This window comes from Pelodiscus sinensis, chromosome 1 (genome assembly GCF_052426305.1).
Source record: "Pelodiscus sinensis isolate ZL-2025 chromosome 1, ASM5242630v1, whole genome shotgun sequence".
NCBI lineage: Eukaryota > Metazoa > Chordata > Testudines > Trionychidae > Pelodiscus > Pelodiscus sinensis.
Window position 1 is genome coordinate 211,683,576 of NC_143052.1, and position 25,559 is coordinate 211,709,134.

General features: G+C 40.4%; 1 protein-coding gene across 2 annotated transcripts in view; it reads right to left on the bottom strand.

Moving 5' to 3' along the window:
- The window catches only part of PHEX (phosphate regulating endopeptidase X-linked), a 217,992-nt gene that overhangs the window by 99,291 nt on the left and 93,142 nt on the right, over nt 1–25,559 (bottom strand). For both annotated transcript variants that reach the window (XM_075913320.2, XM_006128759.5), the window contains exons 13-15: nt 15,836–15,913; nt 11,285–11,388; nt 4,354–4,412 (exon numbers count right to left, since the gene is read on the bottom strand). In XM_075913320.2, coding sequence (XP_075769435.2) covers nt 4,354–4,412; nt 11,285–11,388; nt 15,836–15,913 — 241 coding nt within the window. The remainder of the gene's footprint in view (nt 1–4,353; nt 4,413–11,284; nt 11,389–15,835; nt 15,914–25,559) is intronic.

Here is a 25,559-nt window from a genome sequence, read left to right on the forward strand (position 1 = left end):
ACCGCCGCTGCTGCCGCTTGAGACCCGGTGCCTGTGGTCTGCTGGGGACGGTCCCCAGCAGACCACAAGCACCGGGACTGAAGCCGCAGCCGTGGGGGCGGGGGGAGTCCTACGCCTCTGAGACTTTGCCAGAGCAAAGCCTCAGAGGCGCGGCACCCCGCTGCCGCTGCTGCTCTGCTCCCCGTGTCCCTGGTCTGCTGGGGGGGGGGCACGGATAGTGTGCCCCCCCCCAGCAGACCAGGCTTTTGTTTTGGACCCTGGAGCAGAGCAGCTGGGGCGCTGCGGATTGGTCCTGCAGCACCCGCTCTGGGCACTACTGGACCAACCCGGCAGCACCCCAGCTGCTCTGCCCCAGGTCCTGATTCAGCCGCTGCTGGTCAGTTTCAGCAGTGGCTGAATCAGGACACCTGGGGCAGAGCAGCTGGGGTGCTGCTGGGTTGGTCCAGTAGCGCCGAGGGGTGCTACTGGAGCAACCCAGCAGTACCCCAGCTGCTCTGCCCCAGGCGTCCCCAAGTCAGCCGCTGCTGAAACTGACCAGCGCTGACTACAGGAAGCTCGAGGCAGAGTTGCTCTGCCCCAGGCTTCCTGGAATCAGCGCTCATCAGTTTCAGCAGCAGCTGACTTGGGGAAGCTTGGGGTTCTTAAGTTGAATCTGTATGTAAGTCAGAACTGGCGGTCAGTTTCAGCAGCGGCTGAATCTGGACGCCAGTTCCGACTTACATACAGATTCAACTTAAGAACAAACCTACAGTCCCTATCTTGTACGTAACCCGGGGCCTGCCTGTACTCTGAATACTCCTGTAACTGACAACCTGTATAGAGCTAACACAATTGCATTCCTTTACCTTATATATCGAATTACTTCCCTTTTGAGAAAACTTGCACTGTAAACAGTTCTGCTTTATCCATAAGAAAGAATTAGAAACTAGAAAAATGGGTTCTGAGTTTTATATACTATATATTAGTAAAATTAAGACGCTGTGAACATTGCAACAGGAATCTGCTTGTACATAAACTCAACCAAGCTGATAGCATTGTCATCTTCCTGAGAATTTTGCTGTATTTTCACCAATATATTCTTTTTTTTTTAATAATGTTTCTACTTTCTACTAAGAAAGATCTCATGAGTCAGTAGGTGGCATTCTTCCTTATGAGTCAGTACTCAATGGAGCAGGGCTACTCAATATGCAGTCCACAGCCCATTTGTTTGTGGTCCGCGGTGCAGTTTGGGTTTACACAGGGCTCAACACGTGGCCCATGGGTGGAATCCTCTGAACATAGCCTCCATTGGGAATACGCGCCACAATGTGAGTCAATATAATGACCTTCTGTTGATATGTGTTTTAGTAGTTAAATTCCTGGACTGTCATTGCTCATTAAAAGTGCTGTCATATGGGTGGAAATCGGGAAAATATTGCATTTTATTAATATCAGCAGAATTGACTTAAATGGGGCCTGCATGTTGAGTAGTCTTGCCTTAATCTTTGTATTCATGCCTGTTAGTGTGAAAGAAGCTATTTGCATATATTTGCATGGATATTTGCATGTATATGCAACTACACTCAAGTTTTGGCCCTCAGCATGTGTTGGGAGTATCATTGTGGCCTCTGAAGCTTCCAAAGTTGAATTGCTCTGCAATACAGCATGCACAATAATCAAGCTGAAATTAAAAGCACTCATAATTTTCCTTTTTGGAGTTTGCAGTGCTTTCTTGAACTTGCAGTGGTAGTTAATGAAAAGAGTTTATGCCAGTGAAATATACTGCAGGCACAGAAGACATTTTGGCTCATTCTCTCAGGCTCAAGGACCTGTAAGGGACAGACAATATCAGAAATGGACTTGCCAAAGGCCCTGCATGGGACAGCAGTATACCACTCACTAATACAGAACTGGGAATGAAGAATGACGGGTTGCTAGGGTGAGATGGGCATGAGAGAGGGACTTATTGCAATAGTTGTCAGTAGCCACCAAATTACTAATCTCACTTCTTTATATTTTTATAAATTGTCCATAAAACAGTTGGGCTTATTTAGAATGTATTCCAGAACAAAGCAGCCCTTTGTCTCTATATTATTTGCAAACAATTTGTTATGAGAATTTGAAATACAAGTTGTCCTGGTAACTTTGATTAGCTCCCATTAGCTTTTCAAATTAGGTTTCTGCTGTAAATTCTATTGCTTACAAATATGAAACTTGCTTTTCATAATCAATCTCCCCCATTCACTTAAAATTCACCATTTCCACAAATATTCCTGTCATATGTTAAAAGCGAACACAAATGTGGTAGAATTTAGTTTGCTTAAAGACGTGACTCTATATCCACAGTTTGTGTAGTATTTTCCCTGACTCCTAGGACAGTCAGCATGAATGGTTACTAAAAATATGACTCAGAGGAGTAAGATGTGGCTCTTATAAGTGAAATTTTCTGAAAGAATGAGTACAGCTCTCTCAGATAACGGTGGAGCTCTTCCGTAGAATTATCAACTTTTAAAAGAGGTTTCATAAGGGCATTGAGTGCCAACCTCCCGAGTTCAGCAAATCCCTCTGATTTTTTCACAAGTCGATGCTACATCTCCTATCTAAAAATGGTGGACCACCAGTTATACTATGCCTCTTTATATCCTTCTCCCTATCTCACATAGTTTACAATGAATGGTTCCATTTATGACCCCTCTCAGGCAGAGGTAAATATCATACCAGGTGCTCTCTGAACCAGATCGGCTCAGACCTTGTACATTTTTTCTATCTGAGAACAACCTTAAAGACAATGAGCAGCACTATCCAAAGCCCAAGGTCAAATGCAAGCAGTGCAAGAAGGTCAGCAGCCATGATATAAAATACAATTGCTTCTACACCCTGGACTGATTGGTTACATTTGACAGCTCTCTGCTTCGTGATACTGTTAGACACAGGGAGTGTGAAATTCAGCATCAGTAACTCTAGCCTCTCATTATAGCTCTCTTTAATGTGCTATGTCAGAGCAGCTGTGAGAGCTGACTGATGCAGTGACTCTGAAAGATTCAATAATAAAGACTATGTAACAGCAACAGATTTTATTCTGTGCTTGCTAAACTTCAATCTTAGCCACACCGTAAGTGTGAAAAGTAGGGAAATTTGTTCTTAATTTAACAGGAAAGGGCAGTTATTTTTCATATGTACTTTAGATAGCCATCACAGAATTGATTAGCTATCTTACATGACCACTCAAAAACTGATTGCTTAATAGAGGTGACCTTTCAGGAAAAGTGCAGCAGAACATGGCTTCAGGCTTTTTTTTTTTTAAAGGATAATTAGGTGTCTAATTATTGCATGCATGTTACAAATCAGTACACTAAGCCACAGAGAAATTAAGTGACATGTCTAGGGACACAAGTTAGCTACAGGAATAGCTGAGCATACAATCCAGGTGATATATGTGCCAATTCTCTATTTTAACCACTAAACAATACTTCCTGTTTATCTTCAGTCTGGCACATTCATACCACTAGTTTCAGGAACATCACTTCGTAGGGTGACAAAAAGAGATTTGGGAACATGGTGAAGGAACCAACCAGAGGCTTTGACAAGCCTGTGGTAAGGGACCCAAATCACAGAGGTTATGCCAGAGAGCTATGTAGAGCCTGAAGCCACAGAAAAACAAAAGATGATGCTGCCAGAAATTCCCTCAGCTGAGACGTGAAAGAGAGGAATCGTGCCAAAGGTAACACCCCATCCATCCAGCTCTAGCAATCTAGGCTGAGATTTTTCAAATGTCATGTAAGAAATTTGGATGCAAAATTCCATTAAAACAAATTAGAAGTGGGCACCCATCTTCTGAGCATCCAGCTTTGAAAATCTCAGCCATATTGTTTCAGGAACCCTGGAACCAAAGTATGGCGATGACATGCTAGCTGGCTGGAATATTTTAAGAACAGGGGAACCAGTAATCCAAGATTAGGTTAAAAGACATTGTGCTGGTATTACAAGATGAGATCAGACAAGAAATTAGGGACAAATAAAGCATTCTGTAATATTCATTGGTGCCTTTAGACTTCAATAGATTTGTACAAATTTGATGGAGATCAGGATTTAGACTTTAATATGTGAACCACTTTCCTCTGTACACATTCACTGGTTGAAAATGCTATATTATAGCATGGTTATTGAAGGAATTTAGGTTTCAATTGTCAGTGGTTTACACTGATTAAAAATGTCTAAATTTTGGGGTGGCTGATGTGACTCACCTTAGGGCCTGATTTTCTTTGATTGGCCAGATACCTGTGGATGCTCCTAGTATCATCTGAAAAGGTATGCCTTCACACATATACTTTTCCAAATAAATCATTACAGAAAAAAAAGAAATCAAGTACTCACTGATCTGGTTGGTAGATGCACTATAGAAAGCGTTGACAGTGGTTGGACTAGTAAACCACCTGTAAAAATAGTAATAAACAGCAACAAAAAATTGGTTGTCAACGCATTTGGCTTGTCAATGGAATGATCAAGGATAAAAGGTTAATTCGGTTAAATGAAACCAAGAGAGTAAAAGCCATTAGATACATTACAAATGTAATTATTTCTGCAATTTTGTCAGTTGCTATCTGAGATTTTTTGATCATTTAAATCTATTGTCTACTGACATAATTTTAAATGACTATAATCAAATAGTGCTTAACAGAGCAGTGACTGGAGGGCACACTTGCTAACATTTATTCTATTTTTGTGTTCTTTTAATAGTGATTTTAGTGCTTATGAAAACTGCCAAATTGGTAGCAGGGGACAAAAGTCCTCTACTTGAACTGAACAGGTGCAACACAGACAGCAGCTATGTTAAGGGCAATCTCACCAAGGTACCTCAACCTACTCATGGAGAAATAACCTATAGAAATTAGAGAAGCATAATCAAAAATGAATAAGTGAGTCTTTTCAGTCTTTGGCCTCTCTTCTGCAATCTCTGAGAAAGTGACTACTCATGCCAATTAGGATGATTTCAATTATATGGACTTTTCTCTGATAAGAGCAGAAGAAAGAAACAAATGATTTCAACACTCTATAGCCCATTCAGCCAATACTGATAATTATTTTATTGCAATACAGATTGCAATAAGCTTTCAGCAATTCTTAACCAATGGCATAGAGGTAAAATATTTTGTACTGTGGGCTAGGGGACTATGCAAAGTATGAGGTTACAGGAACTCCTAATCCAGCTTTTCCCCTGATTCATTGTTTGGTCTGAACTAGCAATTTATCCTTTCCATTTCCCATCTTTAAAATAAGTAATATATTTATTTACCTGCCGTAGAGTCCGATCCAATCCAACCAAACGCACATGAGTGACATTCCTCAAAGGTTTTCCTTTTGATATTTTCATACCCTCTGCTCCTTGTTTCCCACCCCTTCCATTTTTTTTCCTTCCCCCCCTCTCACTTCTCCCCTATTTATGTAGGTTAGTTAACACAGGGAGATATAATATGCTAAGCAAGTGGTCCCCAACCTTTTGGGGCTGCTGGGCACCCGGGGGCGGGGCTACTCACACGCCAGGCTCCTGAGGGCAGGGCACCCGGGGGTGGGGCGGGGCCGTGCACATGCCTGGGGGTGGGGCCACCCATACGGTGCGCTCCCGGAGCTAGGGCCACCCATGCGCCACACGCCCGGGGCTGGCACTGGCGCTGCTCCTGTGCCACGCACCCAGGGGTGGGGCTGCCCATACGCCGTGCACCGGGGATGGAACAGCCCATGTGCTGCACGCCCAGGGGCGGGGCCACCACCACCCATGTGCTGCATACCCAGGGCCAGCGCCGCTCCTGTGTAGCACGCCCAGGGCCGGTGCCACTCCTGTGCTGCGCACCCAGGAGCCGGCACCGCCCATATGCCACGTGCCCGGATGAGGGGCCACCCAAACACCACGTGCCCGGAGCTGGCACTGCTCTTGTGCCACATGCCCGCACCCGGGGGCAGGGCCACCCAAATGCTGCGCACCTGGGGGTGGGGCTGCTCATGTGCTGCGTGCCCGGGGCCGACACTGCCCAGGGGGCCAGCACCATCCATGCGCCCGGGGGCAGAGTCAGCCCTGTTCACTCGGCAGGTACATAGAAATGGCCCGGCAGGCGCCATGGCACCTGTGGGCACCGCATTGGGGACCACTGTGCTAAGCATTATCCCACACTGCTCTGCAACTCAGTGTTCCTCTCTAATGTTATTTTTTAACAAATTGTTTATGTATTAAATAAAGTGATGTTCATAGGGGTTACAAATATTGTACAAGTCTGCAAACAATTGCAAAATAATTATTTTCAGTTGATCATGTGCTTTCATTGTTGCTCTTGGTGTTCTAAAACAAATGCACAGCATGCAATGGGAAAACCAGAATACCGGCGCTTTTCCACTAATATTGTAACAGACAAGATTTGAAGGATTTAATATTAAGCCTGGCTGAACTTCTACTGCAAAAAGGTATGAATTAACACTGAATCTATTGAAGTTAATAGCAACATTCACATAGACGTTACTGGGGAGAGTCAGATCCGACAGTTGAAATTCTGCTTTACTTAGACCAATGAGAGTTTTGCCATTGATGTCAGTGGGCCCAGGATTTCACCCTAGGTTTATATGAAGAAAAAATAAAATAAAATAAAACAAAAGTATAAAATAATTAGATTAATGAGTAATTGTTATTAAATTAGGCCCAGGTGTAATAAATGTCTATATGTCTAACGGGGGAAAAATTAAGTTATCGTATGGGATGCTAGAATTTTTTCTGTATGCAAGCGCAACAATTTAGAATGTTAAAGCAACAACTTTAGAAAGTCTCCCTGAAAATCAATAGGACTTATGCGCCTTAAGTGCCTAATTCACTTTTGAAAATGTAGCTCTTCCATCCAAATTACTGAAGCCTTGCCATTCTGAATGGACTAACATCTAAATATCTTTTAGAAATCTAGGCCTTACCCTGTCAGAACCTCATTGCTTCCATCTGTACCATGTACATAACAACACTACCCAAACTCATGGGAGTGTATAAGGATAACACAGTGGGCAATAATAACACAGTGGGCAGGGATGGGCAATGATTTTAGAAGGGAGACCACTTCACAATTTTTTGAAGTGGCCCCAAGTCACCCTGGAAAGGGAAGGACCTCAGGAAGAAGGGGCAGGGCCAAGACACTTCCACACTCCCCTGCCCACAGAACCTGATTGGCCTGGGGGCAGAGGAAGCACATGAAGTCTTTGCCCCCTGACCCCTAGAGAGAACCACCAGCTCTTCTGAACAGCTGATGGTTCCCTCTAGGTGCTGTGTGCCCCTACCCCCAGGCCAATCAAAGTCTCTCGCCCTCTGCCCCTTCCCTGCAAGCTGTTCAAAACAGTTGGTGGTTCACTTTAAGCACAACGCATCCCTGCCAGAGGGAGGAGACTTTGCACACTCCCCCATCTCCAGGTCTCAATAGGCCTGGGGGCAGGGGAGCAGTAGGGCGGTCCTGGGCCAGAACCAACCTTCAGAGGCACTCTTGCCAACTCCTGTTATACAGTAATGGTAGGTCATATACAATTGTACGAAAGAAAAATTAAAATCACAGTTAACTGGGTACATGGCTAACAGATATTAAACCATTTTAAATTATTTTAAGAGGCGGGAGGACACACTGGCATTGAAAACTAGTTAGGTCATGGTTTCTCTTACCACAATTAGGGTATGTCTACACTGCCACCCTAGTTCGAACTAGGGTGGCTAATGTAGGCATTCGAAGTTGCAAATGAAGCCCGGGATTTAAATATCCCGGTCTTCATTTGCATCTTGCTGGGCACTGCCATTTTTAAATCCCCCTTAGTGCAGACTCCGTGCTGAGATTAACCTTTTGTTGTTCTCTGGACAATCAAAATAAGTCTAAAAATGGGCACATATAGGTGACTGGACAGATGACAAGAACGGCTAAAACACTGGTCTTCACCCTCAATCTTTTACCTGGACTGTCAGAATCTTCTCCATAATGGTCCACCTTTTACCTGACTCTGCACCAATCCATTCCAAGGACCCCATCTCACATTTTCCTCATCCGTCTGTTGTTCCATTGAACCTGCTTCTTGAGCCTCTCCACTGCTACTGCATGGAGCTCAGGTATCTCATCCCCATCTAGGCTCTGCATAAGTCTGCCCTATCTATATCTCTGCTATTTCTGCAACTAGAAGTAAAGAGGAGCTAGCAGCTTTCAAATGTTTGATTTAAAAAATTGTCAAAATGATAGATTTAGATTTTTCTTCTTCTCAGCTCTAATTCTAATTAGCCCCATCCCTATCTACACAATATCCAGCCATTTCCCTCCTCTTGCCCTCCAAAATCCACTGTCTCCTCCAACTTGCGATTCTCACCCCTTCTCATAATTCTCCCTCTGGTTCTTTGATAATTAAATGAACAATCACTGCAATTTTCCTTTAGCTTGCTGGGCTGATGAAATTGGCACAGTTCGTAATATTACTGCCTAGAAACCTGTCCTATCTCATAAATCAGTACAATGTTGATAATCTTTTGGTTATATTACTGTTTTGGTTAAATATCATTATTCCAGCAGAGCCTTTACCAGAGCCAACAAAATCCATCCCTACAAATTTATTGAGCCACACTGTGAGCCACTCGATAATTAGAGCCCTGTGCAGATACAAAATGTATGTCTGTATCTAATCTGTGAACTGTAAAAAGCAGATATCTGCAGATTTTCAGGGCTCTCCACTCATGAGATCAATATAGGTATGTATATTAAAATAATTTTGTAAAAGGTTACTGTACATATACAGAAGTCAAATAATATGTTTTAATTATTTGTATTATACACAGTACTAAACTACAATATGTAATAATGACCTGAAAAATTCCATGAAAAACAGAAAAACATTTCGTTCTACTGTAAAACATGCGGGAACTATAATCATGTCTCTGTGACTCAGCTTAAATGTGGCAAAACTGATCTATTTTTAGACCACATTTCACAGGTTAGGCTGGTGTGAATTATGACTGTTGAATTATAGCCACCATAAAATATAGTAGAAGCTTATAAGGGAAGCACTAGTGGCTCTTAATAGTTCAAACTGTGCTACCATCCATTTTGTATAATTTCCAAGACATATAGGCAAAATAATTACCAAACATATTGATTACCATGGGAAAATTCTAGGGTTGCTATAAGCTCTGAAGAAGGGGTAGCATGTAGTTCTGCTGCCTAAGGAACAGACTGCTAATTGAACTAAGGGTATGTCTACACTACCCTCCTAGTTCGAACTAGGAGGGTAATGTAGGCATACCGCACTTGCAAATGAAGCCCGGGATTTGAATTTCCCGGGCTTCATTTGCATAAGCGGGGAGCCGCCATTTTTAAAACCCCACTGGTTCGAACCCCGTGCAGCGCGGCTACACGGGGCTCGAACTAGGTAGTTCGGACTAGGCTTCCTATTCCGAACTACCGGTACACCTCGTTCCACATACCCTATGACTCAAAACTTATTCGTGTAGACATACCCTATGACTCAAAACTTATTCGTGGTTTTCCCTTTTGCTTCCTGGGGGAAGAAATCCGCATCCGCACTTTACCTAGCAGGTTTCACTTCCCATTTCTCACCAGTTCAGCTAGTTGGCCTGGAGAAACTGCAGTGGAGATGGGTGAGGTCAAAACTCTGTGCACTCCCCACAACCTTGAACAGGAAGTGGCGTAGTGAGCCTATGGAGGCTTCTCTCTCTCTCCCCGCCCCCATTCCATAATCCACAATATGGGTAGCTCCTCCCGCCCCAGGAAACTAAGGGGGCACTTTACCCCTCTTTTCTCCATTACACACAGGTATAGGGTGCCCCACAATCTCACCCTAAGTAGACAGTAGGTTTGTTATTTTTTTTAAACGTAGCATAAAGGGCAAAAAAAGGCCAGATTTGATCGACCACGCTACTATGAGATTAAAAAAGCCTTCAAGTTCTCACTGAATGAAGAGAAGCAGGATAAGAGGGAGAAATTGTATTCTATCTCTCACCAAACAGAGAAGTAAATCCCTTATTTTTAAACATATCACTGATGTGGAAAGTCTCAGAGTATGGCCCTAAAGATGTATATTTCAGGGATTACAGGCCAAAAAATTTCCTCCAAGATGACATTCCCCTTCGTGCTAAGAACCTATTTAGTGCACATTAATGCAGCTAAAATTTTCTCTCCTTGAGACTGATGGATAGAGGTTGTTTATCTCCTTTTCTATAAAAGAGAAAATGTTATTTCACTGCTCTATGGAAACTCATAATGGTCTTGAGAGAATATATTATCATGATCTAGCTATGGCACACAAGGCTATAGAGAGTCTACAAAATCATCCCCTCAGAATTAACCCTTCTGCTTTCAAAGTAGTATGTTTGTGAGATTTTAGTAATTATCCCATTGACGTTAAGCTGCTAAAATCAAGGACTATGCCTCAAAAATATAGTGCCAAATTCTGATATACTTACTAACAGGGAAAAGTACAGTACATTACTCTTTGAGTAGTCTTATTGAGACAAGGGAACCACATGTGGTCTAAGGTGAAGCCCAGCATGAATAAGGATAACAGAATCTGATTTATAGGAATTAATAATATACTATAGACAACTATCATATTTAATTGTACTGTGGAAAATTACCTTTAAACCTAAAGATGACAACATGTATATGAAATATGACCATCAGTGCTAACTTCAAAAGTTTTATGCAGCAAAGGTCATTTTAAAATAGTGTGATTACATTAATTTATTTCTATATATCTGTTTTAATTAAACTTTTAAGGATTCAATTACCTATCAGTAAGAAAAGAGATTTGATTACCACTGTGTGTTAGACCATTGTATGAAATGCACTTTCATATTTTTTTAAGTAAATTTAAAATGTTAAAATGAAATTAATTATCTCTTATTCCACATCACTGCTATCAACAGCAAATAATGCTAGCTGCTATTAGTAATAACAATATTATCCCTTAATAGTCTATTAAAGGAAAAAATATTGAATAAAATCCCTGCTGTGCCATTCTAAATTCTTACTGGGACCAAGAGAAATAATCTATTCTTAATTGAGATTCAATTACTCTTTCTTTTCATTAAATTAAACATTTAACCTCCATGAATATGAAGAGTGTGATGATGCATTAGAACAAGACTGCCCAGAATTTTTAAGAAGTTTTTAAAGACAGAAATATTTACAAGCATTTCTGAGTAACTATTGATTTTTTTTTCTGTAGGATTAGTCCACCATAATTAGGCACTGTGTGTGTGTGTGATTTTATTCAGTGTACATGTTTGCCTACTCACTCTGTCTTTGGAACTTCTTTTCTAAGCCAGTAGAAGTCAGACTGGGCCAAATATTTGCGGGTCTGCAGTACGTTGCCAAAATAGTCATTTTCTGAAAACTTCATCTGTGTAAATAAATCATAACCATTAATATGACCCACAGACACAAAGATGACATGAAAAGAATCAGAATTTCCACATAACGAGATAATAAATAAATAAATAAATAGATGGCTAAAAACCATTTGGTACGGTAATCATATTATTCACATTAAAACATTTAGGATAAAATCCATCACAATACAAAGACTTTCCAAGGACCTTCACACTGTGGGTTGCCCTACCTAAGGAATGGCTCATGAGAAGAGCAGGTATAAAGGAGGATCTCAACACTTTGCACATCACCTCAGGTGACAGGGTGGTCATATAGTAAAGACAATAAGATGGAACTCAGGATATCTATGTTCTATTCTCTACCCTGACACCAAACCTTCTGTGTAATAGTGAGCAAGTCACTGTTGTGCTTCAGTTCCCTGTCTATAAATGGGAATAATAATATCTGTCTGTAATTACTATTATTCTGCAATAATTTGCACTATGAACCCTGCTTGTTTCATCAGATTAAATATGCAAAAATGCTTCATGACCATAAACAATTGATTATGTATTACTTATATAACAAGAGAGCACAGGGGCCCCAGTCCTTATCAGGTCCCCAGTGTAATTTGAACTGTAATCAAGGAGACAGACAGACATGGCCATTGCCTTTAAGCATGTTCAAATATGAGAATTATTCATTAAGAGATTTGTTTCAAAATACTTGCTTTGCCATCAGCTAACTAGTCTAGAAAGATCTAGAAAACATGACCTATGAGGGAAGACTGAAAAAAATGGGTTTCATTAGTTTGGAAAAGAGAAGACTGAGAGGGGACTTTTAGCAGTTTTCAAGTATCTAAAAGGGTGTTACAAACAGGAGGGAGAAAAAATTTTCTCCTTGGCCTCTGATGATAGGACAGAAAACAATTGGCTTAAATTGCAGCAAGGGAGGTTTAGGCTGGACATTAGGAAAAACTTCCTGTCAGGATGGCTAACAATGGAATAAGATGCCTAGGAAGGTTGTGGAATCTCCATCATGGGAGATGATTAAGAGCAGGTTAGATAGACATCTGTCAGGGATGATCTAGATCAAGGATCAGCAACCTTGCTAAAGTGGCATACCAAGATTTAACCCTCCTGCCCTGGGCTGAACCGCTGTCCTGAGAGGGGAGGGGCTCTCTCTTCACCATGTGCAATGCAAACCTTTTTGCAGACTACCAGTTGCTAATGGAAAATCACCGGTAATTACATAATTACGCCCAAGCCATTTTGCTAGTGCTGCAGCCCCAGCTTTGTGGAGAAGGCCAAGCCCCGCCCCCCTCCCAAAGCAGGAAGATCCCTTCACCCACAACAGGAAGCCAGAGCCACAGCACTGACTCCACACTATGTGGGAGGCAGGGGGAGGGGAGGGGGTGAGCTCCCACCCCATGCGCCAGTAAAAATCAGCTTGCGTGCCACTTGTGGCATGTGTGCTGGGGGCTGCCAACCCCTGGTCTAGATGGTACCGGGTCCTGCTATGAGGATAGGGGATTGGACTTGATGACCTCTCGAGGTCCCTTCCAGTTCTAGTGTTCCATGAATCTAGTTTTGGGTTCCTTTTTATATAGGTGTCAGTAAGAAACCTTTCTAAATAAGACAAACACTCACACCATTTTTAAACTATGACTTTTTTAACAGACTTACAATTTTCTTCTATCTGTTATTTCCATAATCAAATATTATACCCAGACAGCTATTATAAGATGAAAGATTTAAGTATTTTTCAGTATATAACCATACACACCTGGATACAAGAATGTTAAAAATGGCAGGGGACAAAGCAGAATTACATTTAATTCAGCTCGAGGGGACACACAAAAAATTAATGAGCCTGATGACAAACGAGTGCAAGCTAAGCCTAAACAAGCATTTAAACATGAGAAGTTTATGAGCAAAAATTGATCTTCCTTTCGAGTTTTAATAATTGACATCAGCTTTTTTTTTTTTTCCAAATTACAACCTAAGGACTAATAAATATTTTTTCACAACAGTAGCGACACACACAAACCATCTTTGCTTACACTGGACAGATCCAAGGATTCGTAATTTGATACACCAAATTGCACATGTGGGTCACTGGTTCAAATCCATGCTGTGCTGTCAGTGATCATAGGTCATTACGATCTGATTGCTATTTAGTGGTTTATGTGAAATGAATTGGTTGCTCAGAACAATTTCTGGAGCACAAATGTCTATTTCCTATAAATCACCATATTAGGTCAACGAGTGGGTGGCCCTCTATATCAGTGCTTAAAATGAAAAACTACCATATTTTCGGTTTTAGGTGAGTCATTTAATTCTGAATTAGAGAGGTGAGACATCAGCACTAGACTCAAACCAGAGATGTGTGAAATTACATGTGTTAGAAGATCATTCAAAATCATCCAAAGCAGAGGACTTTGTGATGATGGGGCATTTCAACTATTGAGAGATCATTTGGGAAAATAACACGGCAGAGAACAAAGTATCCAACAAATTCTTGGCATATATTGGAAACATTGTTTTTAATTTCAGAAGATGGTGAAAGCTACTGGGAGGGATGCTGTTCTAGATTTGATATTGATAAATATAGAGGAACTGGCCAAGAATTTGAAAGTGGAACACAGTGTGGTTCAAGTGATCATGAAATGGGAGAGGTCATGATTCTAAGGAATGGTAGGAAAGAGAACAGAAAAATAAAGACAATGGATTTCAAGAAGGAAGATTTTAGCAAACTCAGGAAGCTGGTAAGTAAAGTAGGTAGAGAACCAAATCTAAAAAAAAACCAAGAGATGACAGTTGGCAGTTTTTCAAAAAGACATCATTAAGGGAACAAGAACAAACTATTCCACTGTGTAGGAAAGATAGGAAGTATGGCAAAAGACTATCCTGGTTTAACTAGAAGGTTTTGAATGATCTAAATATAAAAAATGAGCCCTACAAAAAGTGGGCAAGAGGAAGACCAAAGATGGGGTAGGTCTGTTATTCAACTGGGGAAAAACAACAGGTACTATGAGAATCGCAGAATTGCTTAAGGGCGTCTTTGTTTAGGTTTCCACCAAGAAGGATGGTGATGATTGAATGCCTAACACAGTTAATGGTAGTGAAAATTGGATAGGTTCAGAAGCTAAAATAGGAAAAGAACAACTAAAAATATTTAGTGCTGAAATGCATCCCATAATACTCAAAGATCTGACTAAGGCGATATCTGAACCATTAGCTATTATATTTGAAAAGTCATGGCAGATAGGAGCAATTCTAGAATGCTAGAGAAAGGCAAATATAGTGTCCATCTATAAAAATGGAAATAAGGATAACCCAGGAAACTACAGACCAGTCAGTTTAGCTTTAGTGCCAGGAAATATAATGGAGCAAATAATTAAGAAAGCCATTAGCAAACATCTAAATAATGTGATAAGTAACATGGATTTGTAAAAAATAAACAATTTCAAACCAATTAGGTAGCTTTCTCTGACAGGATAAGGAGCAATATATATGGTATATCTCGACTTTAGTAGGGCATTGGATACAGTCTTGCATAACATTCTCATTAGCAAACTAGGGAAATACAACTTAGATGGAGCTACTGTAAGGTGCCATGGATGCTCTTGTACAAGAAAGCTCTGATGGCCATTCACAGAATAGCCATCAGAGCAACTGTGCTTTTTCCCATAGGGGTTTCTTAAGCAAGAAACCCCTGTTGTCCATCTACATATGCCTTTTGGCGCAAGAGCTCTTGTGCAAAAAGACTTATTCCTCATAGAAAGAGGAATAACTATTGCACAAAAAGCCCTGTCTTCTGATGATCTACTGTACTTTTTCCTGTGCAAAAACATGTTTGTAGTGTGGATGTTCCATGAGTTTTTGCACAAAAAAACACTTGTTTTTGCGCAAAAACTCTGCAGTGTAGATGTAGCCTTCCTGAAATCATTATCGTCCAGCAACCAGTTCAATCTCTCCCTTCAGGCATGGGGGGTTTTCCTCCTACTGCTTCAGCATTCACTCCCCTGTCAGGGTTTACTTCTTGCTGACTGCAGCTTCCCTCTTTTATATCCCTGCTTACTACCATGCATGAATGTTAGGGCCTGAGGAGTAGAGCTACATTAGCACTCACAACCTCCCTAGAATCTTCCTTGTCAGTGTGGGGTTTATCCACCGCATCACAATGCTCAATTCTTTTCTGTGTGGATAACCTAAGTGAGCACCAAGACAGTTTGTTTAACATTATTGTTCTTTTAAGATTACATTCTGCTGAATTCAGAATCATAAGGCAATGGGGTAAATCAAGCAGAAGGCCACATGCAAAGTATGCCATGAAAGGATGGAAAATTAATTGCTTTCTCATACCACCACCTTTCTTTAAAAATTACATACCTACTTTGATTTTGGATGGCTAAAAGGAAAAGAAAACAGTTATGACATAAGGTGAAGGAAGAAAACTATACATTTTACACTTACTGTTTTGATGTCTTCATTAATATATGTGTCATTCATTATAAACTCAGGGTAACCCACTTTTGCCAAAACGGCTTTTGCCTTTGAAAGGGAAAAGAAAGTAACTGTTTAAGCATTTAAAAGTGCATATCTTCCCTCGCTGAAACTATTGCATGGTACTGTACCTCCCATATGCTTCCCTGATCTTACCTCAAGCAACTTACCTGGGCGCAACAAATCAGTTTTACTTGATAACAAAGAGGGTTACATTCATCTGTCAGTTTACATAGTAGCTCTATTGACTCTATTGCAGAATTACAAGTGTGCTTGAACATCGAATCAGATCCTCTGATTTGAACCTCACTAAGGACTGCAAGCAAAGTTAATCTGATAGTCACAACTCATATCTTTTTAGTGTTTTAAAAAACTGTGGCCTGTATAACTACCATGTATGCAGGACATGGATATGAATAGGTCAGAACCTCAGTTGAGATAAACACAGCATAGTTCCACTGACGTCAAATAGGTCTACACCAGACAAGGATGTGGCCACGGTTTTCTGACAGAGAATGTGGTTTCTTCAGTTCATGCTCATCTACCTGAGCTGTCTATTTAAAGTCTTTCCACTGCTCCTGTGTTTTAACAGACTCCATTTCTTAAAATACTTGTTCCCAGTAATAGTACTGTGTTTCTATTCTCAATACAAAAGCCATAGGAACATTAAAATAGTGCAATTTACAGTTAACTTGGATTTATTCTGTTTCATATTTGTGAGAATGTGTCCTCATATGTACACATATGTTTTGGGTATGTGCATAATACTATATATATAATAGGGCACATTCTCAAAAATATGAACCTGAATAAATTCAAGTTATTGTAAATTGCATTATTTTAGTGTTCCAATGGCTTTTGTATTGAGCATAGGAACACAGAATATTCTGTGCTATACACACACACACATTCTCAGTCAGGGTAACTGTCATGCCTGCACTTACATTTCATAAAATCATGACACAAATTGAAAACAATTATGTAAACCAACTTTATAATGCATTTGTGGATGGCACTAAACTTGTCCCACTCCAAGGACATCCATCCATAGTTACTATGGAAACAGTTTATCTCCAGGAGGAAAAGCAGAGAGAGAGTCTAAAAGATGAAGGGAAAAACTGAACAAAGTAAGAAATACAGATGGAATAAGCTAAACATGTGATAGAGTGGGATAGTATAAAATATATATTTCCATGTTGTTTAGGAAGACACATATTAATATATCTTCTAGGACTACGGGACTTTTCTATAAAATTTTCCTCTAGCAATGTGATTCTTTAAAAACAAAAACCTGAAAGCATGTGAAGGCTGAAAGTGGAAAACCCTAATGAACTACAGCTTGAACCTCTCAAGTCCAGCACTCTCTGGTCAGCATGATTTTAGTTAGGCAGATATCCACTGATCATGGGTGTGGCCAAGTTTCCTGCAGTCTCATAAAGTTTGTTTACCACTGCCAATCTTGGCTGTCAATGTTCTGTGCTATTATTTAGCTCTAATTTACCCCTTAATTTCTAAGAGCCCAGTAAGCAGTGAAAGTGTTGGTAATGCTGCTAGATTATATTGACAGCTTGTGATCTGGAAAATTCTCTGGTTTGGCATCAGTCAGCTCCCAAAAGTGCTGGACTAGAGAGGTTCAACCTGTTCGTGGCTCTTTTTAAATAAGCCGCCCTCAGCGTATAAGAACATAAGAACCGCCATGCTGGGTCAGACAAATGGTCCATCTAGCCCAGTATCTTGTCTGCCAACAGTAGCCAATTCCAGATTCCCCTGAGAGAGGGAACACAATAGGTAATTCTCACGTGATCTCTCCCTGTCACCCATTTCCAGACAAGCAAAGGCTAGGGACACCATTTCTACCCATCCTGGCTAATAGCCATTGATGGACCTAACCTCCATAAATCTAGCTCTTTTTCGAATCCTGTAAAGTTCTAGCCTTCACCACATCCTGGCAAGGAGTTCCAGAGGTTGACTGTGCACTGAGTGAAGAAAAACTTCCTTTTGTTTGTTTTAAACCTGCTGCTTATTAATTTCATCTTGTGACCCCTAGTTCTTTTATTGTGCGAATAAGTAAATAACTTTTCATTATTCACTTTTTCCATACCAGTCATGATTTTATAGACCTCTCTCATATCCCCCATTAGTCTCCTCTTTTCTAAGATGAAAAGTCCAAATCTTTTTAATCTCTCTTCATATGGGACCAGTCCTGTATGCTGTTCTGTGAGAGAGCACCCCTTCACCAATATGAAGCTCCTTGACTTCAAAAAACCTCTGTTTTTTTGATTGGTTGTTGGTTGGTTGATTTTGTTTTGTTTTGTTTTTTGTTTTGCTTTTTGCTTTCTCATACAGAATGGGGCACAGGTCATTAAGCAGGTTTAAACTAGCATCAAGGGTGTATTCTCTGTGTCTAAGTCTTTAGACCATTATTTGAGGATTTTAGTAACTTTGTTCTATAACAGGAGTGAATGGGTGAGGTTCTGTGGCTTGCGATGGGCAGGAGGTCAGACTAAGGAATCAAGATGGTCCCTTCTGGCCTTAACATCTCTCAATCTATGAGCTTCTAGCCTCTAAGAAGCAGCTTGCAGGACCAGGACCTTACATGCCAAGATAAAAGAAAATAGAAATAATGCAGATAGAACTCTTCTGATACCCTTGAGTCATTTCATATTAATGGCCAAGCCAGACATATAGTAACAACTAACAGCAACTCATGAAAATCCTTGGGAAAAGATATACATTAGAAGTAATACAGATGCATCTTTGTGATCATAATAGGCCCAACCCAAAGATCAAGAAGGCTGTGTTTACTCATCCTCTGTGGCAATAATAATTATTGCAAGGCCACAAAATTACCAGAAGTAAGTAATGTATAGGTCATTTCCATTCCTACTCCAGCTACCACCAGCACTCCCTACAAAGGTTAAGAGGACCATAGTCAGAACAGTCAGCTCCCCAATTTCTTGCCTTCTCTTTGCATCAGCTATTCCAATGTAATGGGGAGAAACAATGCTACAATGTTTTCCTCTAATATCCATTTTTTAACTTCCCTCATTTTCAACAAAACAGGATCTTTGTTTCTTGAGAGTTAATTCTGGTTTTTTTCCCAGCTGAAATTATTGTCTTCTGCTAGTGACATCACAATTAATTGCTGTAGAGATAATTAAGTTGTCATAAACAGAAGATTACTTCAGGTTGGAAATTAGCCACAGGAACATATGAACTCTTCAGCAAGAAGGATCCCATTGTCATACAAATATCCCCAGTGATAGAAAAAAAGCAATGGAAGACAAATGCTCTACAGAAAATATGAAATGAGCTAAATTACCTCTAAATAGAATGTTTTCTTAGTTTTTCCATGAGGCACAGCAGGTACTAAAGATTTTTTGAAATGCTTGAGAAAACCAGAAAGGATCAGAATTCAACTGTTGACAGCATCTTGTTCCTCCCTCCCCCCACTTGTGCTGTCCTGTCCAGCTGACTGAATTGTTGTGATAGATTGGAAAACTTCAATACTTTACATTAGGGTTTTCAATATTTTTGCTACTATATAAGGGTACGTCTACACTGCATCCCTAGTTCGGACTAAGGATGCAAATGGAGACGACCAAAGTAATTAATGAAGCGGGGATTTAAATATCCCGCACTTCATTAACATGATCTCGCTGGCGCGCTAGTTCAAATCAGCACTGTCAAAAAATCAAAAAATGTCAAATAAAAAAATGAGGAGTAATTTTAGTTCAGACTAAGGGCTTTAGTCCGAACTAACGCATCCCGGCACGCACTTCCTGGTTCAAATCACCTGTGATTCAACTAGCGCGCCAGTGAGATCATGGTAATTAAGCGTGGGATATTTAAATCCCCTCTTCATTAACTACTTCGGTCGTCTCTATTTGCATCCCTAGTCCGAATTAGGGATGCAGTGTAGACATACCCTAAGTCTCAAGAAAGCATGTAAGAAAAATCATCAGTTTTAATTTCCACTAAGTTGGCTGCTTAGAAGAGTTAGGTTACTCTCAAATGTCTTGCATGTATTCCAAAGTAATCATTTTAATCGCTTAATTAAGCAGTCTTTGTGTTTCATCTGCATAATTGAGCCCTTAACATTTTTGATTAGACCAACAAAAGAAACAAAATTATTTGTAATAGCTGATGAACAATTGCCCTTTAACTGTTCCAATATTGGGTTGACTTTGAAAGCTGCAATCAGTACAAAATGTGAATCAAAAACATTGCTGAATATACTTATTTTTAAATAACAAAAAGCACTATGATCTCTTTAAAATGCTGGCATTTTCCAGACTGCCTCACAGAACCTTAGCATCTGTAATCCTCAGAGAATGCCGAAGCCATCTTAGGTCCAGCTACATTAGTGAGCAGATCATTCAAGCATGGCTATCAACCTGAGAAAAGCAAAGGTGGACCCTAGCCCCAAACCAGAAGTGTTAATGATCTGACCTTGATGTAAGCACACATTTCTTTCTCCATGCGCACCACTCAGATATTTTTATTCCACCTTGAAGAGTTATTTAGTTCATGTCCGTGATACTATTGAAATGGGCAACAAAGACTGAAGCATTGGACAATTTGCTTCCTAATTGCAAGTTTAACACTGACTTAAGCGCACCAACCAGTCATTTTTCTTTGGAACAGTTTCAAATGTTGCAGACCAAGGATGTAGATAAGGTGTCTGGAGGAGTGTGACTGACCACATGCTTGCTCAACCCCTGCCATTCATGGCTTATTAAATCTAGCCGGGAAGGGATGACTGGTTGGGTCCAGGGGATAGTTCTGGTATGGTTCCCGTCATCTTGAAAAAGGCAGTGATAAAACTGCTGCTTAAGAAGACTTCTCTGGACCCACATAATTTGAATAGCTATCGCCCAATTGCAAATATTCCCTTCTTGGGCAAGGTATTCAAGCAGGTGGCGGCATTGCAACTCCAAGCTTTCTTGGAAGAAACAGATCATTTAGATCCATTTCAGTCTGGCTTTAGGCCAGATCTGGGAACTGAAACTGCCTTGGTCGCCCTGGTAGATGACCTACGCCGGGAGATAGACAGGAGGAGTGCATCCCTGTTGATTCTCTAGGACCTCTCAACGGCTTTTGATACCATCGACTATGATATCCTTCTAAAGCACCTGGTGGAGCTGGGTATTGGAGGCACAGTTTTGCAGTGGTTCTGGTCTTACCTGTTGGGACACTTTCAAAAGGTTGCTACTCGACCCCGTGGTAATTGTGCTCTGGGGTCCCACAAGGTTCCATCTTGTCCCCTATGCAGTTTAACATCTACATGAACCACTGGGAGAGGTTGAAAGTGTTGCATAAAATGCCTCTGCCTAAGCTCACTGGATTTATACACATGCATTTTCTGAAACTGCACTGAACTGTAAGGTCTAAGGTTTTAAACTGCAACTCATTGTGATCTTTGTCAAACGTTGTAATCTTTGTAACTCTCAAATTGACTGTAAACTGCAACTTTGTAATCTTTGTAACTCTCAGCTACCTTGATTGTAACTTGCTCTAAGCTGCATTCTCCCCTGAGTGTGAGTGTGTTTGAAGAAGACTGGGAACAATGGAGCATATGGTGATGAGTCATCACAGATTGCTGCTTTTGCTGGATAAAGGGAAATCTAGGCATGCTCCCTGACGACAAGGCAAATGAGTCACAGGAGCCATTCAGACACTATATAAAGAGAGGGGGCACCTGTGAGACTCTCTCTTTCTTCCCCTGCTCCTGAGAAACTCCTTTCTACAGCCAGTGTCTCTCCTCCTGACCAGCTTCCCCAGCCATGATGAGCAGACAGACCCTCCAGGATCCACATGCCTTGGCTCCTTCTGCAACCCATATGCCTGTGTAAGCGTGTGAGTGCCTGAGGGCAGGAATGAATGTGTGTGAATGAGTGAATGAATGGAGGGGGTGGTGTGCTTGCTTGTGTGTGTGTGTGAGAGAGAGATAGCTCTGTATCTTCTTTAGTTTAAACCTTTTGTGGCTGCTCTCTCCTCTTTAGTTTTATCTAGTGGAAATAAACTCATACTAGTGTAACCCTAGGTGGTCTCCAGTGAGAATTTTTGGGGGGTAACAGAAAGGAGTTTTGGAGGACAGTGTCATCAATATACAGATGACACCCAACTCTATTTCCTTGCGACATCAGAACCAGGTGTGGCGGCAACTAATTTAAACTGGTGTCTGGAGGCGGTGATGGACTGGAGGAAGTCAAATAAGCTGAAGATGAATCCAGATAAGACTGAAGTCCTGTGGATCAGGAAACCATTTGTTCAGGAATGTGGCATGGTACCTGTTCTAGATGGGGTTACACGCCTCCTGAAAGAACAGGTACGCAGCTTGGGAATCCTCCTGGACCCTTTTTAACATTTGAGGACCAAATTTCTTCAGTGGCCAGGAGTGTTTTGGGGCAGCTTCGTCTGATCTGCCAGCTGCAACCCTTCCTGAACAAGCATGACTTGGCCACAGTGATCCATGCGCTTGTTACATCCTGACTGCATTACTGTAATGCGCTTTATGTGGGGCTGCCTCTAAAGAGCCTTCAGAAACTTCATCTGGTCCAGAATGTGGCTGCTCAAGTTTTAACTAATACTCTTTATACGGAGCACATTATGCCAGTGATCCAGCAGCTGCACTGGCTTCGGGTACGTTTCTTGGTTATAACCTATAAAGCCCTAAACGGGTTGGGTCCGAGGTATCTGAAGGACTGTCTTCTCACATATGAACCTGCCCAGGGATTGAGGTCATCTGGGGAGGCTCTATTCCATGTTCCTCCACTTGCAGAGATAAAATTAACATCTATGTGGAACAGGACCTTCTCAGTTTTTGCTCCTAGGCTGTAGTTATTTGCATGGCGCCAACTTTTGCATTGTTTCAGCATTAGGCTAAAGCCACCCTTTTTACTCATGCTTTTATTGGAGTTTGAGTCTGTGTGTGTGTGTGCGTCCCTCCTCCAGAGATGTCGTAGCAGGTTTTATGTCCCCCTGGAGTCTTGTATTTTAATTTTTTTATATATTTATATTGTGTTTTTAAAATTGTGTAAGCTGCCTCAAATATTTTAAATAGAGAGGTGGGGTAAAAATATGTGAAATTAATTAATTAATTAATTAACATAAGAACAGCCATATTGGGTCAGACCAAAGGGCCATCTAGTCCATCTTCTGACAGTGGTCAATCCCAGGTGCCCCAAAGGGAAAAAATAGATCAGAAAATCATCAAGTGATCCATTCCTGTTATTCATTCCAACCTTCTGACAAAGAGAGGCTAGGGCCATCATCCTTGCCCATCCTGGCATATAGCCATTAGTGAACCTAACCTCCATGAATTTATCTAGTTCTTTTTTTAACCTGTTTGTAATCTTGGCCTTCACAATGTCCTCTGTCAAAGTGTTCCACGGGTTGGCTCTGCTTCGTGTGAAGAAATATCACTGACAGCCAGTTATCATTTGCCATTTATTTTATATCTCAGTATATGTATTATGTGTATGTGTGTGCAAGGATGGGAGACGGTATCTGAATAAGTTTTGCTATTGACTTCATCCATAATTTTTCCCATTTCTATTTATTCCAAAGTGTGTTACAAACCAGATGGCTGTAGATGTAAAATTAAATAAAATAAAATAATTAGCTTGCTCTTCTCTTGCCAGCCTAAGTCAAATATTTGTGTTTCAGAGCTACATAACATCATTCTGTTCTATTCAGAGTCTTCTACCATGCCATAACCTTGGTTTCTGAGCGCTATCAGTGACTCTCTCACTGATCATTTTAATTGCTGGGCTTGATTTTCATTAACATGAAGGTCCCTTTAAGCCACCCTGGCAACGTGAAAAGGTAAAATTAAGTTACAATTACCTTAAATTACACCCCTCTATTTATATTTTTACTAGTATTCTTATAGCTTAAAGAAATTCTGAAAAAAGACTTTATTATGATTGTCAATGTGCTACATTATATCTTATTTTTATCAGGATATAAAAATAACTTGGCTTCAAGCAAGTTTATTTCCTACTAATTGAAATAAAACTGTACCTACTGTAAAAATATTTTGGAAATACCTGCAAAATTTAAAATATGTGAATATGAAAAAGCTTTTTTGCCCCAACTTTAAGAAGGTTATTTTTATTTTGGAGCATCTGAAAAGATTAAAAATTAATACAATTATAGTTCACTGAAAAATTAGCATGACATCGAGTTTGAAAGATAAAGTAGTTCATGGCAACATTATGTTACATTTCATTACAAAGATTAATTAGCCTTTATATATGTGTATGGTCTTTTCATTTTTTATTGAAAATATAGGATTCAAATGCCAGCTGGTAAAATTGCTGCACACATATTGCTGGTATATATTTTAGACACAGAAACGAGGAAGAAAATGGGGAGATGGAAACATGTAAAACATAGTAAGGTACAAATATGGAACTTGAACCAATTCCCAGTGACATCACTAGAAAGGCTCCTACAGACCTCACTGGGAGTTGGATTGAGCCCATCACAGTGATGTATTTTATTTACTGGTGCAACATGAAATGCTTTGTGAATCACAAACTTTGCAATCAAAACTGGACACTCAAACACAAATCCTTTTATTGCTTGGTCTAAAGTGCTAAATGAAGTTACCAGGAGCACTTAATCTGTGCAGAGCACACTACAAAACACAGCTAGTCAAACTGCCATGTATGTTTGGTTTTAACTGTTGGTCTTTTTATACTTGTAATGATAAAAAAATGAGTACAATTGACTTAACTATGAAACTTAATTTATTAAGATTACAGGGAACTGTCAGAATGTTTAATAACTAATTTGCATACCACAGCCAACTGGCCAACAATAAGCTAAGCCTTTATTTTTCTCTTTGTAGTTCTTTAACTTAATCAGTCATTGGGAGATGTAGTGTGGTTATTATTGCTTCTTCTTGCTACATTCTGAGTTCAGAAAAATACCAGTTCACATATGACTAATCACAACTCAGCAACACAGCACACATTTCAAATATCTGGTGTTTAATAATCACGAAGACCCATTTTCAATCAACTCAGAGAGTAGAATAAACTTCTCAAAAGAAAAAATTGTCAGGAGTATTTGGCAAATGCCAGTCCGTGGATGGACATCCCAGGAGCAGGAGAAAAAGCTGGAGGGGAATTTGCCAAATGAATTGTTTGTTGTCGATTGTTCACTGAGTTCTAATACAATGGGGTATTATTAACATTATTACTTCACCTTTATTGCATCACTGCTCTAAGCAGTTGAAACTTCAATCAGATCTCACAGCATGGAGATGTCAGCACATCCGTTTGCTTGACCAAGCCACTCTTTTCATCATAAATCACTGCTAATGCATTCTGGTCTTCTATGCTTGGAAGACAAAGCCTTCCTGGCTGGTTCAAGCAAAGCGGCCCTTTCTCAAATCCATTATTCACCTCTGGGGCTGAAAAGCCCAAGAATCAGGGCAAAATGCTGATCCCGTTAAAGTCAGTGGAATAGTTCACATTGATTTCAACAGAACCAGAATTTTTATTTTATTTTGTTTTTGTGTGTGTAATATTAACCTAACCCACTTCTCTTCCAAACTACTATGACATGCAAGATAAGAGATCTAGCCAACCAACAGTGTTTAGTGATGGGAAACAGCATCTCCATAGTTAGACCCTACAGTTGTGGAGTTCCACAAAAATCTATTCTCTTTTTAATACCT